The sequence below is a fragment of the Amphiura filiformis genome, chromosome 2, assembly GCF_039555335.1.
Source record: "Amphiura filiformis chromosome 2, Afil_fr2py, whole genome shotgun sequence".
NCBI lineage: Eukaryota > Metazoa > Echinodermata > Ophiuroidea > Amphilepidida > Amphiuridae > Amphiura > Amphiura filiformis.
The window spans coordinates 71792699-71807619 of record NC_092629.1 but is presented as its reverse complement, the minus strand read 5'-3'; the positions used below and the strand labels follow the sequence as shown (position 1 = coordinate 71807619).

The 14921-nt window shown below is 37.4% G+C and overlaps 1 protein-coding gene across 1 annotated transcript in view; it reads right to left on the bottom strand.

Annotated features, from left to right (window-relative positions):
* Positions 1 to 7544: 7544 nt before the first annotated feature.
* Positions 7545 to 14921, bottom strand: part of LOC140142645 (uncharacterized) — a 28684-nt gene continuing 21307 nt past the window's right edge. Inside the window, exons 13-15 of the mRNA XM_072164649.1 lie at positions 13362 to 13507; positions 9278 to 9539; positions 7545 to 7783 (exon numbers count right to left, since the gene is read on the bottom strand). Coding sequence (XP_072020750.1) covers positions 7545 to 7783; positions 9278 to 9539; positions 13362 to 13507 — 647 coding nt within the window. The remainder of the gene's footprint in view (positions 7784 to 9277; positions 9540 to 13361; positions 13508 to 14921) is intronic.

Below are 14921 nucleotides of genomic sequence, written 5' to 3'. Positions count from 1 at the left end.
ATAATGTCTTGTAAGATATTTTGACCTGTTTATAATTGGAATGTCTGCCAATGGCCAGAAACAATTTTCTCAGCTTCTCTTGATCTGTTAAGACGACATATTAATATTATTTCAAAGTTGCTTCTTTAAAAGAGTGATGATAATGTTGGTTGGTAAATTTGTTCACAAATATATGTATCGGGGCATTAAAATTCCAAAATCCAATACAAAAACGTGTTATTTAAAGAGAAGGGACTGTCTCCTTACATTATTGTGTCATTTGTTGAGGGTAATTTGGAGCATTATATACGAGTACATCACCCCCCCCCCCCATACCGAGGACCTAACCACGCGTCCTCGCTACGCAAACCATTGTTACACGGTGAAAATGAGGTTTTATACCCTACTACCCCCTCTATGAGACCTCTTGAGCACTTGACATAACAACCCACCGAGGACACACACACACTTAGACTTTCGTCATTTTTTTCAGGTCCTCGGAAGTATAATATGTAATACACGGGTGTGTATGTGTGTTTGTCGCAAATCGAGGACATTGTGTTTTGCTATCTAACCGAGGACGTGTGTATGATGTTTAACGGTTGCCTAACCGTGGACTAAAATGGTAATTTTTTTTGTGTATAATACGAAACGGAATTTTTAACCAGCACCTGCGGACGGTAGTTTTTACACGTGTGGCACTCGGTTTAAAGCAAATAGCGCTATAAAGCATTTAGCATGCATTTGAGGTATTTTGCAGGAGTTTGAGATTACGGACTGTCCGCAGTGTAGGGTGAAAAATCTTTTGTGTATTCTCGTTTGCCGGTAAACATGTACGCACACCCCCACACACCCCTACAAACAACGCCCATCTACACACCCCCAACGCACATAAAGTCTGCACAAGAAGTAACGCAGCTGTTATAACTACGTCTATAGCTTTAGAACTAATAATTGTTTTCGCAATATTTTAACATAAAAAGAAGGATAATCATTTTATTTACGCGCATTTTGATACGCAATTTGTCCAGTTTTGTTCAATATTAACAATACAGCAGTGTTTTGGAACAAAGATACCCGAATTTTAAAGTTGCAGCTATTTGTATTGATTTATATGATATGATACGATATGATTTTGATATGATTTTATTGGCACAAAATCGCGGCCCGGAGGCCGAATTACATTGTACACAAAAAATAAGCAAAAACAACAATGAACCAGGATTAGGATGGGTTGCTGTTTGGCAGCCTAACAAAGTAAGGAACTGGACTCCTAGCAAACCTGTCAGTACGGACACGGAGCTGGGAGAGATTGGCATTGTTTCTTAATTGTCTACCATGAGCCTGACCTCTGCTGGGAGGAAGCAACTTTGTGGTACGATCACACTTGGACAATGTACGAGCAAAGTTAAGGCAATGTTGCTCCCTTCTATCAGACAGCTTATCAAGATTATATTCAACAAGAGCATTGTCTTAAGACACATAATTGGACACAAGGATAATTCTCAGAGCTCTTTTCTGGAGGTTCTCAAGCTTGATGGCCTGCTTAGAAGTGAGAGTGGAGTGCCAAATGACATCGGAATATTCAACCAGGGGTCTAATATATCCTCTGTAAAAGGACACTAACTCGGATGTATTGAACCCAAAATTCATTAGAGAACGAAGCATGAATATTTGAATTCTTCCACATGTGGTCAACTTGACCATCCCATTTGAGGTCAGTCTGGAGCCAAATGCCCAACACTTTGGCAGAAGACACAAAAGAGAGAGGAGTAGGACCAATCTTTAAGTCTGAGGAGGAGAATCTGTCTTGAAACAAATTTGCATAGCTTGACACTTGACAGGATTAAGTTGGAGTTGATTATCTACCGACCGATTCAGGAAGTCATCAAGATCTGTCTGCAAATTGCTAGTCACACTAGAGGAACGGTTTTCAGCAAAGGTGAGGTCGTCAACATATTTCCAATAGTGTGACCTGCAATCGCTAGTAATAGTGTGACCTGCAACTTGTCTCTGTACTCACCTGCACGAACTGGCTTACGATCTTCAACTGACACTACCAGAATCACTGAACAAACTTACACACCTCGCACTCTTCAATCTGCTGCCGACAGATCATTCGCATATGTTGCTCCTCGGTTGTGGAACACTTTACCACCTGCTCTGCGTTCTGTGGCATCACTTCAAATGTTTAAGAAAGGACTTAAAACACACCTTTTCACACAATATTATTTGCTTGCTTTTATTTTTGTTTTGTTATTTATTATATAGTGTATCATCGCACACGCTGTGATCTCTATGAAACAGCGTGTCATAAATAGTTTGTATGTATGTATGTAGCCGCGTCATTGATGACTGCCTGAAAGGTTATGGGCCCAAGTTTTGTTCCCTGTGGAACACCAGCGCTAAGAGGAAGGTAAGCGGACAAAGTTTGATTGTAACGAACGCATTGGGGACGATTGTCCAAAAAACTACAAATCCAAGTAACAATAGTCCCCCGGACCTCCAAGGCAATTAGCTTTTGAATGGCAACAGTATGACTAACTATGTCAAATGCCTTGGAAAAGTCGGTGAGGATTACTGTTCCAACATTGTTTGCCTTATCAGAACCATGGAATAAATAATGAGTGATGTTGAGAAGATATTGAGCCGTTGAGACCCCATGAATATTACCAAATTGATTGATATCAATATTGTCTTGAATGTCATTAACAACCCACTTGGCAATAAAGCCTTCCGCTACTTTGGCAAATATATCAGTGAGCGATGTAGGATACAGCGGGGAACTGCTTGGGAATAGGGACTACAATAGCAGTCCTCCACTGGCACGGAACCACCCCTTCACGAAAAGAACAATTAAGCAAATTAGTCAGTGGATTTCTCAGTTCATACGCAAACTCTTTAATGAGTTTAGGAGGGATGCCATCTGGGCCACTGGATTTGGATGTTTTGACCTTCAATAGCTCAGAATATACTTCCCAAGGTTGCAATTCAGGGGCAGAATATCTGACAAGTAGATAGGCAGGAAGATTTGAATACATCAGGGGTTCAATATGAGATGAAATACTGACAAAGTTGGAATTGATAGGATTTGCCATATCTTTGTGATTGGTTTTATCAACACCAGGTATATGCATATCAAGGTCTTTGAAGTAAAGCGCGACGACAATGACGTGCTTTATGCGCTACAGTCACGGGCTACAGTGCTGGCATAATAACAATTGCTGTAAACTACAACTTTTTACAATAATGTCTACAACTTAACTAAAAAACAAAATAAGATCATTGGAAACAAATCGTCGGCACAGTACTACACTTCGTAAGTGCAGTTTGAAAAATTTTAGTACTAATATTAGACTGCTTCTATTTTGATAATATGTGCTTATTTAAGCATCAAGCGGCAAGTTCGCGTAAAAGCTGGCTACCAAACCAATTTGGTTAATTTGGGTATGCTGAATTCAAATATTTTGTCTGCCAAGCTATATTGGAACCCCTTGACCATTAAAAAGACCCCTAAATCCCCTCCATACTCATTTAGGGGGGGGGGGGGGGAAAAATTCAGCTACAAATTCACTAAAAACATGTCAAATTATTCGTCTTGGTCTAAGGATCACAAAAAATGTAACATATTTGCGTGTAGGACATATTTACCAAGTTATGAGACTCAACAGGTCCAAGGCCAATTATACAGGGGTGAAAAATAAAAGTTGCTCCGATTTTAGTAAAAATGGATACAAACTGTTATTCAAGGGATTTAGAAAAAGAAAAGTTTTTACTATCTGTGATGTCAAGTTCAGAAGATAGATGATAAATAAATGCAAATTCTATTGAATCCTATGCAATCCTACATATATTTTGACTCTTTGCTGTGTAACATGCTAACTAGACATCGCAGATAGTGTAAACTATTCTTTTTCTGAATCCTCTAAGCTAGGCGAACACTTTGCGGCAACTTTTACTAAAATTGGAGCAACTTTGACTTTTGACCCATACACAACAGCCAACTCGACCTGTGACCTTTTGTGCCCCATAACCTCTTTACTATATGCCGTATACGTACAGACATTACATTTGGGGGCCAGACGTACAATTTGACACTTTTAAAAGTGTTATTGGAAAAAAGTTAATTTTCCCCCTATACGATCCTATGGGGTCATTTGGGTTATTTTTGAGGGTCACGGTCTCAAAATATTGCCTGGCAGACAGCAAATTCGAGTTCAGCATACCCAAATTAACAAAAATAAACTGGTTGCCAACTTTTACGCAAACTTGCCGCTAGGAATACGATCTTTACAAAATAGAACCAGTCTAATAATATTAGTGTTTTGTGTAGCTCTTTGTTTCCCAGTAGCCATAATATGACATGGAAATTTAATTGTAATAATATAAACTATATAGATGGTGTTAAAGTTAATAAATAGATGAACTATTTACTGTTTTAGATGTCGCAAGTGCCGCATACGACAGTGTTGCACTCAAATGAGTGCAGAGTGCAACACTATCCTATGTACCACATACGAGAGTGTAACATCCACTGTTAAATTGAGATATGCGTAACATCAGCTCAAATGTCCAATATTTGTCATTTTATGTACTTTAACAACTGTTAGTTTATTTTGGCACATTATATTTACAATACCAAGACAGATTTTGCCCTTATGTTATCTCTCAAGATTTATTTATTACTGAATCTAAAATAATAAAAATTCCTTTAAAAGGAATAGGGTGGGCAAATGAAAAATTGTCAAGAGAAATGAAAGAATGAGTAAGTCTTCACAATTAAAAACAGGGAAAATATGACACAACATCGATTTCCAATGGGGGAATAACACAAAACGTATAAACAAAGTTAAAAGAGTTTTTAACTTTATACATTTGTTATTCCCCCATTGGAGGTTGTGTCATATTTTCCCTGATTTGAATCTTATCTATTGCTTATCCTTTGTTCTCTGCTGGTCAGGTGGAACAGATTTTCCCTGTTTTATATTAACCCTTCACATCATGACAGAAGACGTTTATGTTAACATTTTATATAAAACATTGTTATAAAACTTTTGTAGATAATAGTTATTTAAAACATTTTCGTAATCAACTTTATACGTTTGTTATTCTCCCATTGTAGGTTGTGTCATATTTTCCCTGATTTTAATCTTATCTATTGCTTATCCTTTGTTCTCTGCTGGTCAGTTGGAACAGATTTTCCCTGTTTTTATATTAACCCTTCACATCATAACAGAAGACGTTTTATGTTAACATTTTATATAAAACATTGTTATAAAACTTTTGTAGATAATAGTTATTTTCGTAATCAACTTTATACGTTTGTTATTCCCCATTGGAGGTTGTGTCATATTTTCCCTGATTTTAATCTTATCTATTGCTTATCCTTTGTTCTCTGCTGGTCAGTTGGAACAGATTTTCCCTGTTTTTATATTAACCCTTCACATCATATCAGAAGACGTTTTATGTTAACATTTTATATAAAACATAAAACTTTTGTAGATAAATAGTTATTTAAAACATTTTCGTAATCATACCTAGAGTTTTTTTTTATCATCAGATAGAAAGACTTCTGCTCATCTTCTCTGGTGAGACAACAGGGCTGGGGTATCTTTCCATATCAAAGTTTAAAAACCTGTCATCAATTTCCTCAATGTTGTTTTTGCATTCTAATAATTTGTCTATAATACCTTATACAAGCATGAGCAAGCACTATTTGTCACAAGATTTGAAAAGTAAATAGCCTATGTACACACTGAACACTATGCACATACAAGCTGCATTTAAGTACATGCCGAAGCTATCAGTGATATATATGACCTTCACGATGCTATTAATTTAGCCCAAAGATTAGGAAAACTAGCAAAACTGGTGAACTGGTACTGTTCAAATAAAAACATCTGCAAATCTTGCTGCAATTTCCAAATAGTATTTCTATTACTTAAATAATTATTTTTGTTATTTCTTTTAATACAAACACATTACTGCCTATGACGACTTTATCGTATTACTTACATATCAAAATCAAGTAATAATTACAAAACTCGCCGTAAACTATCACCTCTGTGGGTGTTTGGGATATAACCGGCACGAATATTTTCTCAACACTGCGGCATGTGAAAAAGTAGGTCAATAGTCAGAGAATATAGGGTGGGTGCGGCACGCCGCACCCACCCAAAAACACCAGATATGAGCTTAGTCAGCTTTGTGACAACGCCTACAGCCGTCAGTGTCACAGTCAGTAATGTGTTAGAGACTGTTTTGCACTTACGATGGTGTAGCATTCCGTGACCTTGTTGTTTAGGTGCAAGAAATTGCCGTACGTGGCTCTTGCAACAGATGAAAAACAAAATTAGCGTGCAAGACTATCGTAAGTGGCACATACAATAGTCTTGCAGGCATAAATAAAATTGCACTGCACTTACTTATTTGATAAATTAAAAATAATTAATCAATTTTAAAACTTTAAAACTGGTTTAAAATGTGTGTATTTATATAGCCTTCGTCAACATCTCAAATGTCACTTACGATAGTGTAGCACCTTGCCGGCGAAATGGGTTTTCAGATTAGATTTAAAAGTGGCCAGATTAGGTGAAGTCGAAGTTTTACAGGTAATTAGTTCCAGAAAGCTGCCACAAAATTGCAGAAGGCATTATCCCCATATGTTATGTGAGTTTTATTACACTCAAGCAGACTGCCATCAGCATGTGATCGTAGGATTATACCATCAGAAAATGTGTGTTTTTAGGAGATTCTGTATGTACAGTGGTATTGTTTTATGTCTGCTTTTATAAGCGAATGAGAGTAGTTTGTAGGTAATTTGTTCATTTACTGTATAGCCAATGAAGCTCTTTCAGCAAAGGATGGGCGTGTTCCATTCGGTTTGCCTTGAAAACAAGTCTGACAGTTCTGTTTTGTATATTTTTTTAGTTTTTGTGTGTTTTTTACAGTCATTTCATATAACATAGAGTTAATAATCAATTCGTGAAATAACAGTGAGCGGATAGCATGGTTGCAAATATCTTTATTAATATAACAGAAAATGCCTTCAATAATACCAAGATGATTATTTAAAGAACGAGAAACAGCAGATATTTGAGATGACATATACATAGTTGAAGGTTTGACGATTGTTCCACACACGTTGACTGTTAACTAATTATTAACTCAAACAATGGAATTTGGCATACCACGGGGATCAGGGGTTGGTCCTGGGATGTTTAGGTACTAAACATATCCTCTTATCATGAAGATAAAACAGGTTTCTTTGTAGCTAGCTCTGATATAACCTAATTGGGTCTCCCCAGGGGTAGGTCAAATCCCGTTGTTTGAGTTTTAGAAAAATCATCAACTGTTCCAACTTGGATTTGCGTCATTTCAGGTAGGAGAGTAACCAGGATCAAGCCTATCATTTAAAATATGAAAATCAATAGTATCAAATTCTGCACTTAGATCCAATAACACTAGATAAACAACTTTTTTCGTTGTCCGGTGCACATAGGATATAATTTCTCGTTTTCAGTGACTTAAAATTGTCATTCATATCTGAACTACAGTTACACAGTTTAAGGAGCAGGGCGCACTTTCATCTCCGTTGCAGCTAATTGAAATGCAGAAACTGTGGTATATTTAATACACGTACCATAAGGACAGAGATATAGTCCATTCAAGTAGGCTAAATAGCAGCCCCTGTACCACCAACCACCTTTGTATCTGACGGCACAATTTTCATTATCCCGCACATCATTATCTGCATCACGCGTTGTAAATGCCTGGCCATCTTGAAAATCGAATGAATTGCCCGCTGAGAAAACAAACATATTAAGTAATAACGTGACTAATTACAAACGTAGGTGAATAACTTCAAAATTCGAATGTTCTTATAGTACTATTATAAACGTAAAGTGTAGCATGTTGGTTTGTTATTTTGTAATTTTCATTTTTATGTATCATGATGTACCCACACTATTAAAACGCTGCTTAAAAGTTGGTAGTTGCCCCCGTTAAAGATGGATGTTTAAACTTTTAAACAGAGTTTTTTTTATGTTCTTTTCTCTTTTCCTTTCCTTGCATCAGTGCTTGTACATACACACATCCCGCCCTATAGCCTGTCTCAAAAAATTGTGCAAGTTAAAAGCGCCCTCTTTGGCAATTAGAAAATACCGTTGTGACATGATGCTTACATTACCGTCAAGAGCGTAGTCTTAGCTCTCAAATGCCCTTTGTTCTGTTCAATTTGCTTGTTTTAATTTCGAGACATATTTAGTTAACAACGAAAGGGTAAAATCACAATTGTGCTACTTTTACCGTAGGAAGAGGGCTATACATGTATATCAATGATAGCTACAAGTTTATCAAGGGTTCCTTCGTGAAATCAAAAGAATGCATAAATTGCACAGCAATACAAAATTGTTTTTACTATAATTATACTGGTTTATCATGATGCAGGTATAATGATTCTCCTTTTCCACTTAAAACAGATTAAAAGATAAATAAATATTTAACATTCTGCTGTAAAATTAAACACATGTACATGTCAATGATTTTATCATGGTAAATACTGTTTTCTTTGTCACTCAAAACATGTTAAAAGACAAGCAAATATTGCACACTTATAGGTTAATGAACGCGTATTACATTTGGGAGAGAAATTAGACAAAATAATGCACGCGCGCTGACATTGAAGAACGAGTTCCGTAAATCAGAGGCTGTGCAATAATTATGAGCCCTGGGGATGGTAAAATTGTGGGGGGAGGGGCAAGAAATTTTTGGCGAGCCGAAAAGGGGGGTAAGCAATAGTGAGGGGGGGAGCAAGCGATCTTTGGCACACATTCATGGGGCGCGTTTTAAATAAAACGCTCTAAAAAGTCTTCGGGAAAACAGTACGTAAACACTTTAATATGCACATTTTTGCAAAAATTTGGCATGTGCAAGGGGGGTAGAATTTTTGGCGGGTCGAGGGAAGGGGGGGGGGGGGCAAGCCATTTTGGCGAGCCGTTCAGATATTTTATCCCCCGGGGGGCTCATAATTATTGCACAGCCCCTCAATGATATACATGTACGGTCCTCTTCCCTAGTAAAAGTGGCACAATAATGTGATTTATCCTTTCGATGTTAACTAAATATATCTCGAGCATAAAAACAAGCAAATTGAACAGAACAAACGGCATTTGAGAGCTAAGACTACGCCCTTGACGCTGATGTATTTTTTAATGCCAAAGAGGGCACTTTCCACTTGCACAGTTTTTGAGACAGGCTGTATATCCATCCACCCCACGCAAGATTCTCTTTCACTTACCTCCTCCGTCAATATATTCTCCAAGCCTCATTCTGTAATCACCCGCCTCGTCACTGATGATAAATGACGCATACAAGGCGTAACTCCACTCAGCGCCGTCGTGTAAGTCTAGCCTCAACTCGTAGGTCTTACCATTGTTAACTAGGGCATAGATGTTATCATTGCCAAGCCAATGTTCTACTGCAAGATCACCAAATCCAGCCTTATAATCTGCCCAGTAACGGTTAAAATCTTCTGAACCATCAATACGTCTCTGGAACACCTAACATTAGACATCAATGAGATGAGATTACCTAAGCATGATATTTTGAATGAATCGTCACAACCCAGTTAAAAACTGAAGGTTTCAGTCGCATCGTCGGGTCGTCCTTCAAAAAATAAGTATGTCTGATTTACCAAATTTAAATTGAATATTAACATATTGCTTAAAATCTGGAAAGGTTGTGACTATATTTGTGTGTGGGTATGTGGGTATGTCTATTGAAACGTTCTGTCATTTTGGATCTCGCCAAATTAAACGGAAGATCGAGGAATATACGAGAAGTGCAATTATAAACTATATTTGGTTCCAAACGGTAAAAAAATTGGCTTTAACAGTAAAATATTTTATTAGCCCCTGCCTCTCCCCCTCGCTGGCTTCGCTACCACTAGTGGGAAAATTTACAATGAGAATTCTTTCAAAGCGATGAGAATTGGACAAAACTATGAGATTAAAATTTTTCTCATTTCTATGAAACTTTCTCATCCAAATGAATGAGAAATACTAATTCACGTCTCAACAACCTGTCACAAATGATTGCTTGACGCTGAAATTAGTGTGAAGTTCATTTTCTCATCAGGAGTTGTTATGACTACTTTGCTTTGATGTAAAACAAATACAACAATGGTTTTTTTTCAACATGGACCAAGAATAGTCCATATTTTAAAGTTTATTATGGGACGAAGTTGATTTTGACTTGCAAATGCTCTACGATTTAATCACATCAATAATTCAATAATCGGAACTGAGGAATGAATGTCTTTTTAAACGATGTTATGTTGGTTATGTTGAAAAATGATGATAGTGATAATGGTAATGATGATTTTGACGACGACGACGACGACGACGACGATGACGATGATGATAATAATGATCATGATATGAATTCATGATTATTGCGATGGTTATAATGATGATGACGGCGATGGTGGTGGAGGTTATGATGATGGTGATGATGATGATGGCTATGTTGTTGTTGTTATTGTTATTGTTGTTGTTGATGAAGATGATGATGATGATGATGATGATGATGATGATGATGACGATGATGATGATGATAATAATGATGGTGATGATGATGACGTTGTTTGTACTTGTAATGGAAACTAATTAACAAAGAACGAATATCTCAGCAAGCCTGTGTTTAATTAAATCTCATTTGATGGTTAACGGTTAACTGTTATGATTGACCATCAATCATTGCTGACGATTGACCATATATTAATCAAATGTATTTCAGTTTCTTTAACTATTTAACGGTTAACTGTGACAAGTGCAGTTCTATGAGGGTAAATCGATGGTTAACCGTACACAATAAACCACCATGTAATAATTACCTGAGTTTAAATTTTGAAAAAATGCGCTCATAGATATCGCATTGCTCAGTGGAACAGTCGGTAAGGCGATGGGCTAGTAATCTAGATATTCCTGGTTCGATTCACACAAGGACCGCGTTTAAAATTGCGGACATCTTTTTTCTCATCTATATATTCACAATGTTATTTGAATGTGTGGTTAAAGTAATTTCAGTAAAATCTGAAACTTTTTGAATGTTAGTTCTATTCTTAGTATTCGTTAAATGATATACACAGTTGAGTAATCTTCTTCCCCCCGCCCCTCCCCACACCCCAACTAATCAATGTTATTTAGTGGCCGAAAAAATTATTCAAGAAGTTATTTCAACATTGTTGGAGCAAACATATAGCATAATAATCGGCGTTTGGTATACAAGAAATTAGTATTTCTCGTTCATTTGGATGAGAAAATATAAATGAACAGATTTTCAATTATCGTACTTTTGTCCAATTCTCATCGCTTTGAACGAATAATCATCCTAAATTTCTACTGAGTGTAGGTGTGCAGCACGAAATTTAACCCTACTGAGGGAAGGATCGTATCAACACCCTATTGTTTTTCATCCACAAAAGACAAACAAAACAAAACCACAGGTGTTACCGCCAACAGTCTTAGCTAATCGTAAATTCATCCTCTGCGCTCATTTTAGTGATCAAAGTTTCTGTGATTTTAATTTTGCTCTTGTACGTGTTGTAAGATATTGACTTTGTACTTCCTGTAAATCCGGTGAAAATCGCATTTTCGTAGAATTTTGCCTATAGCCAAAATGTCCACATTATGTGGGGAATGTTGATATCACTGCATAGATGAGACCCATATCTATACATGGGTACCAAGTATAAAAGTATTGTGACGTTAATGCAGCAATAAACTCATCCCCTTTTAACTAAATGAAATTAATTTATCAATTTTCCTGATATATGGGTTTCTTAGTGGTCATCAATGACCTGATATTGAATTTCGTGAGCCTTGTCATTGAATCTTCGCAGATGACTATAATTCCAATAGAAAGGTAGCTGCTCGCGAATGGCAGTCAGCGGTAAAAGAGATATAACTTCAAAAATGTTTCGTCTTCATACATTATTATTAGAAACAAAGGACCAGTCATATCTGGGTATTAAGTCAAACTCAAATATGACACGGAACTCATACATAATTCAACAACTCTTCCTATACCTTTGTACAGGAGCCAACCGTTGTTAATCCGTGATGAATCCACACTTTTACTGTAGCGTATACGCGAACGCGATTGAGACTACGCGTTACGCGAGAGCGCGTAAAATTCGTCATGCCTGGAACCTTTGTGCGTATGCTAGCTTACAAGTTGAATTCAGTATTTTCAGATAGCGGCTAAATTTTGCCGTTTTATTCTGTAGTTTTATTGATGATATTAACAGAGAAATCATCGAAGTTTTTGTAAGGATTAGTGACAATGATTAACTGACATTTCCTCGTGAAAAAATCGTGAATTATACGATCTTTAGCTTCTTTTCGTTGTTGAAAGGATTCAATCATGTTTCACCGTTGTTCATCACTGTTTAACAACTCGCGTCCGGCGCGTCTGCGTGGTTTACTTCGCTCGGGCAGCTAAAGCTGCCCTCGCGAAGTAAACCACGCAGACGACGCGGCCGCATCGTTGTTAAACGGTGATGAACAACGGTGAAACATGATTGAATCCCTAAATAATATCGTGTTTAAAGCAAAAGAACTCTCTGGGAAGAAATCTGTATTATTGTTCACATAACATCAAGAACATAACATAAGTCAGGCCATGTATGGAATTTATGTATATCTGTTTGTGACTCATGCACCTAAGAGATCACACACAATTATGGAGGTTGCGCAAATAAGAGCTCGTTTTGTTTGTAATGATTACAAAAGGCAACTAATGTTACAGAGAAATATCTAGAGTTTCAGTTCCTGGAAGTGCTTCGAAATATTGAAAGAGTAACTATACCCCATCAAGCCGTACCGGTTTGTCTCACCATCCCAATACAAAAGATCCAATATACGGCCAGTCCATCTCTCTTCAAGGCATTTAATTACACAGACAGCAATATACAAGAATTAGGGCCTATACAAACATTTTGTTCATCCCCAAAACATTGGTGGACTAGAAATGTCTACCATTCCATATACCATCATTAAAAGACAAAGAAAAAATTAAGGCTGCAAACAAATTCAGGTTCCTGCAATATTATCATCACAACGTGAACCAGGAAACCAACCCGTTCGACACCATCTCTACACGATTGACTCCTTTTCAGGGGTCTTGAGAGGTATTTGAACCAGAACCAAATTGTTAAATGTTTATGTTATATTCATACTTCCGCGTAATACATTATGTGCGTCGCAATCAAATTGCTTGTTGATGATATACGCACACCGGTGCTGAGTTTATTGATATACCAGCTTGATGACATTAAAACTTTTGTAAATTAAATAATACAAACAACAATATTTACTCACAACCCAACCTCCCCCATCTGTGTCCATGTCACACCATACTTGCATACGTGTTGGTGTTGATGCCCCGCTTACAATGGGATAGATCCAATACATACCACTCGTGGTTCCTCCATCTGTGGTCAAGATATCATAACAATCTTGAGGTTCTGGAAAACAAAAGGTACGTCATTTTGTTTTAAATTTCTGTACAATGTACAATGTTTCTTTTTGCCTATAGATGGATACACTGAATAGTTTTATTCCATGCCCTGATATTATTTAATTTCATTTTCGATTATTTTAATTTAAAACCAGCTATAATCGTGTTATTACGGTATGGCCTACTATTTCTGTTCAAACAAAGAAGCAATTCATTTTTTAAAAAGTCAAACACAAAAGTGCCAAATTCACCCCCACCCCCACCCCATCGTTTCATATCTAGGGCAACTCTCGACAATTTTAACTCTGGTTTTTTCACTGGTGCTATCTTTTTAGACCCAAAGAAGGCGTTTGACACGGTGCACCACGTCCTGATTAACAAACTTCATAGCATAGGTGTGCATGGCACTGAACTTGACTGGTTTGGATCCTACCTTAGAGATCGCCAACAAGTCACTAAAATTGGTGATGTGGTTTCCAGTCCTGCTCCAGTAAACTTTGGAGTCCCGCAGGATCTATACTGGGACCCTCCTCTTTACCCTGTACATCAATAATTTATCAAGTGTTATTACCCATCCTGACTCCAAGGTAGCATTATATGCTGATGACACTGCTATTTTTGTCAGAGCTAAAACTATCTGGGCCATTAATGACATTCTGAACTATGAACTCACCCATGTTGCTGAGTGGCTAAACCACAACTTCCTCACACTCAATGTTAAAAAAACCAAAGGGATGATTTTAGGTACTGCCCAAAAAAAATTGCTCGTAAAGACATGGAGCTTGAGGATTACATCAATGAGTATGTCATCGAGAATGTTGAAGAGTTCAAATACTTAGGTGTTTGGCTGGACCCGTCCCTCACTTGGTCTTCTCACATTGAGAAGATTTCAAGCTCCGTTTCTAAACGTAATGGTTTGTTAAGAAGGCTGAGAAACATCTTGCCCAAGGAAACTCTCATTCTTTTGTATAAAACTCTCATCATTCCGCAACTTGATTATTGCGATACTGTGTGGGGCAACGCTGCTAAGACATCCCTCAGTAGACTTGATAAACTTCAAAATACAGCTGGTAAGATCATTCTGGGCTCCCACGCAGATATCCCACTGAAATACTTCTCAACGACCTGAAATGGGATACACTGGATTGCCGCCGTAATTTCCATCTAAATATAATGGTGTACAAAAGCCTTTGTAACCTACTCCCATCACCCCTGTGCAAAAAATTACATACAGTTGCTTCGAGTCACAGCCACCTGACTAGAGCAGGGTCACAAGGTAATCTGGTCATCCCACATAGTAAAAGCGAGTCGGCTAAGCGAAAATTCACATCCAGAGGCGTGGTCTCTCTTAATTCATTGCCAACACAGGTTAAAGTACCATTACCTCATACACTAGGCCGTTTCAAAGTGATGTGCAATTA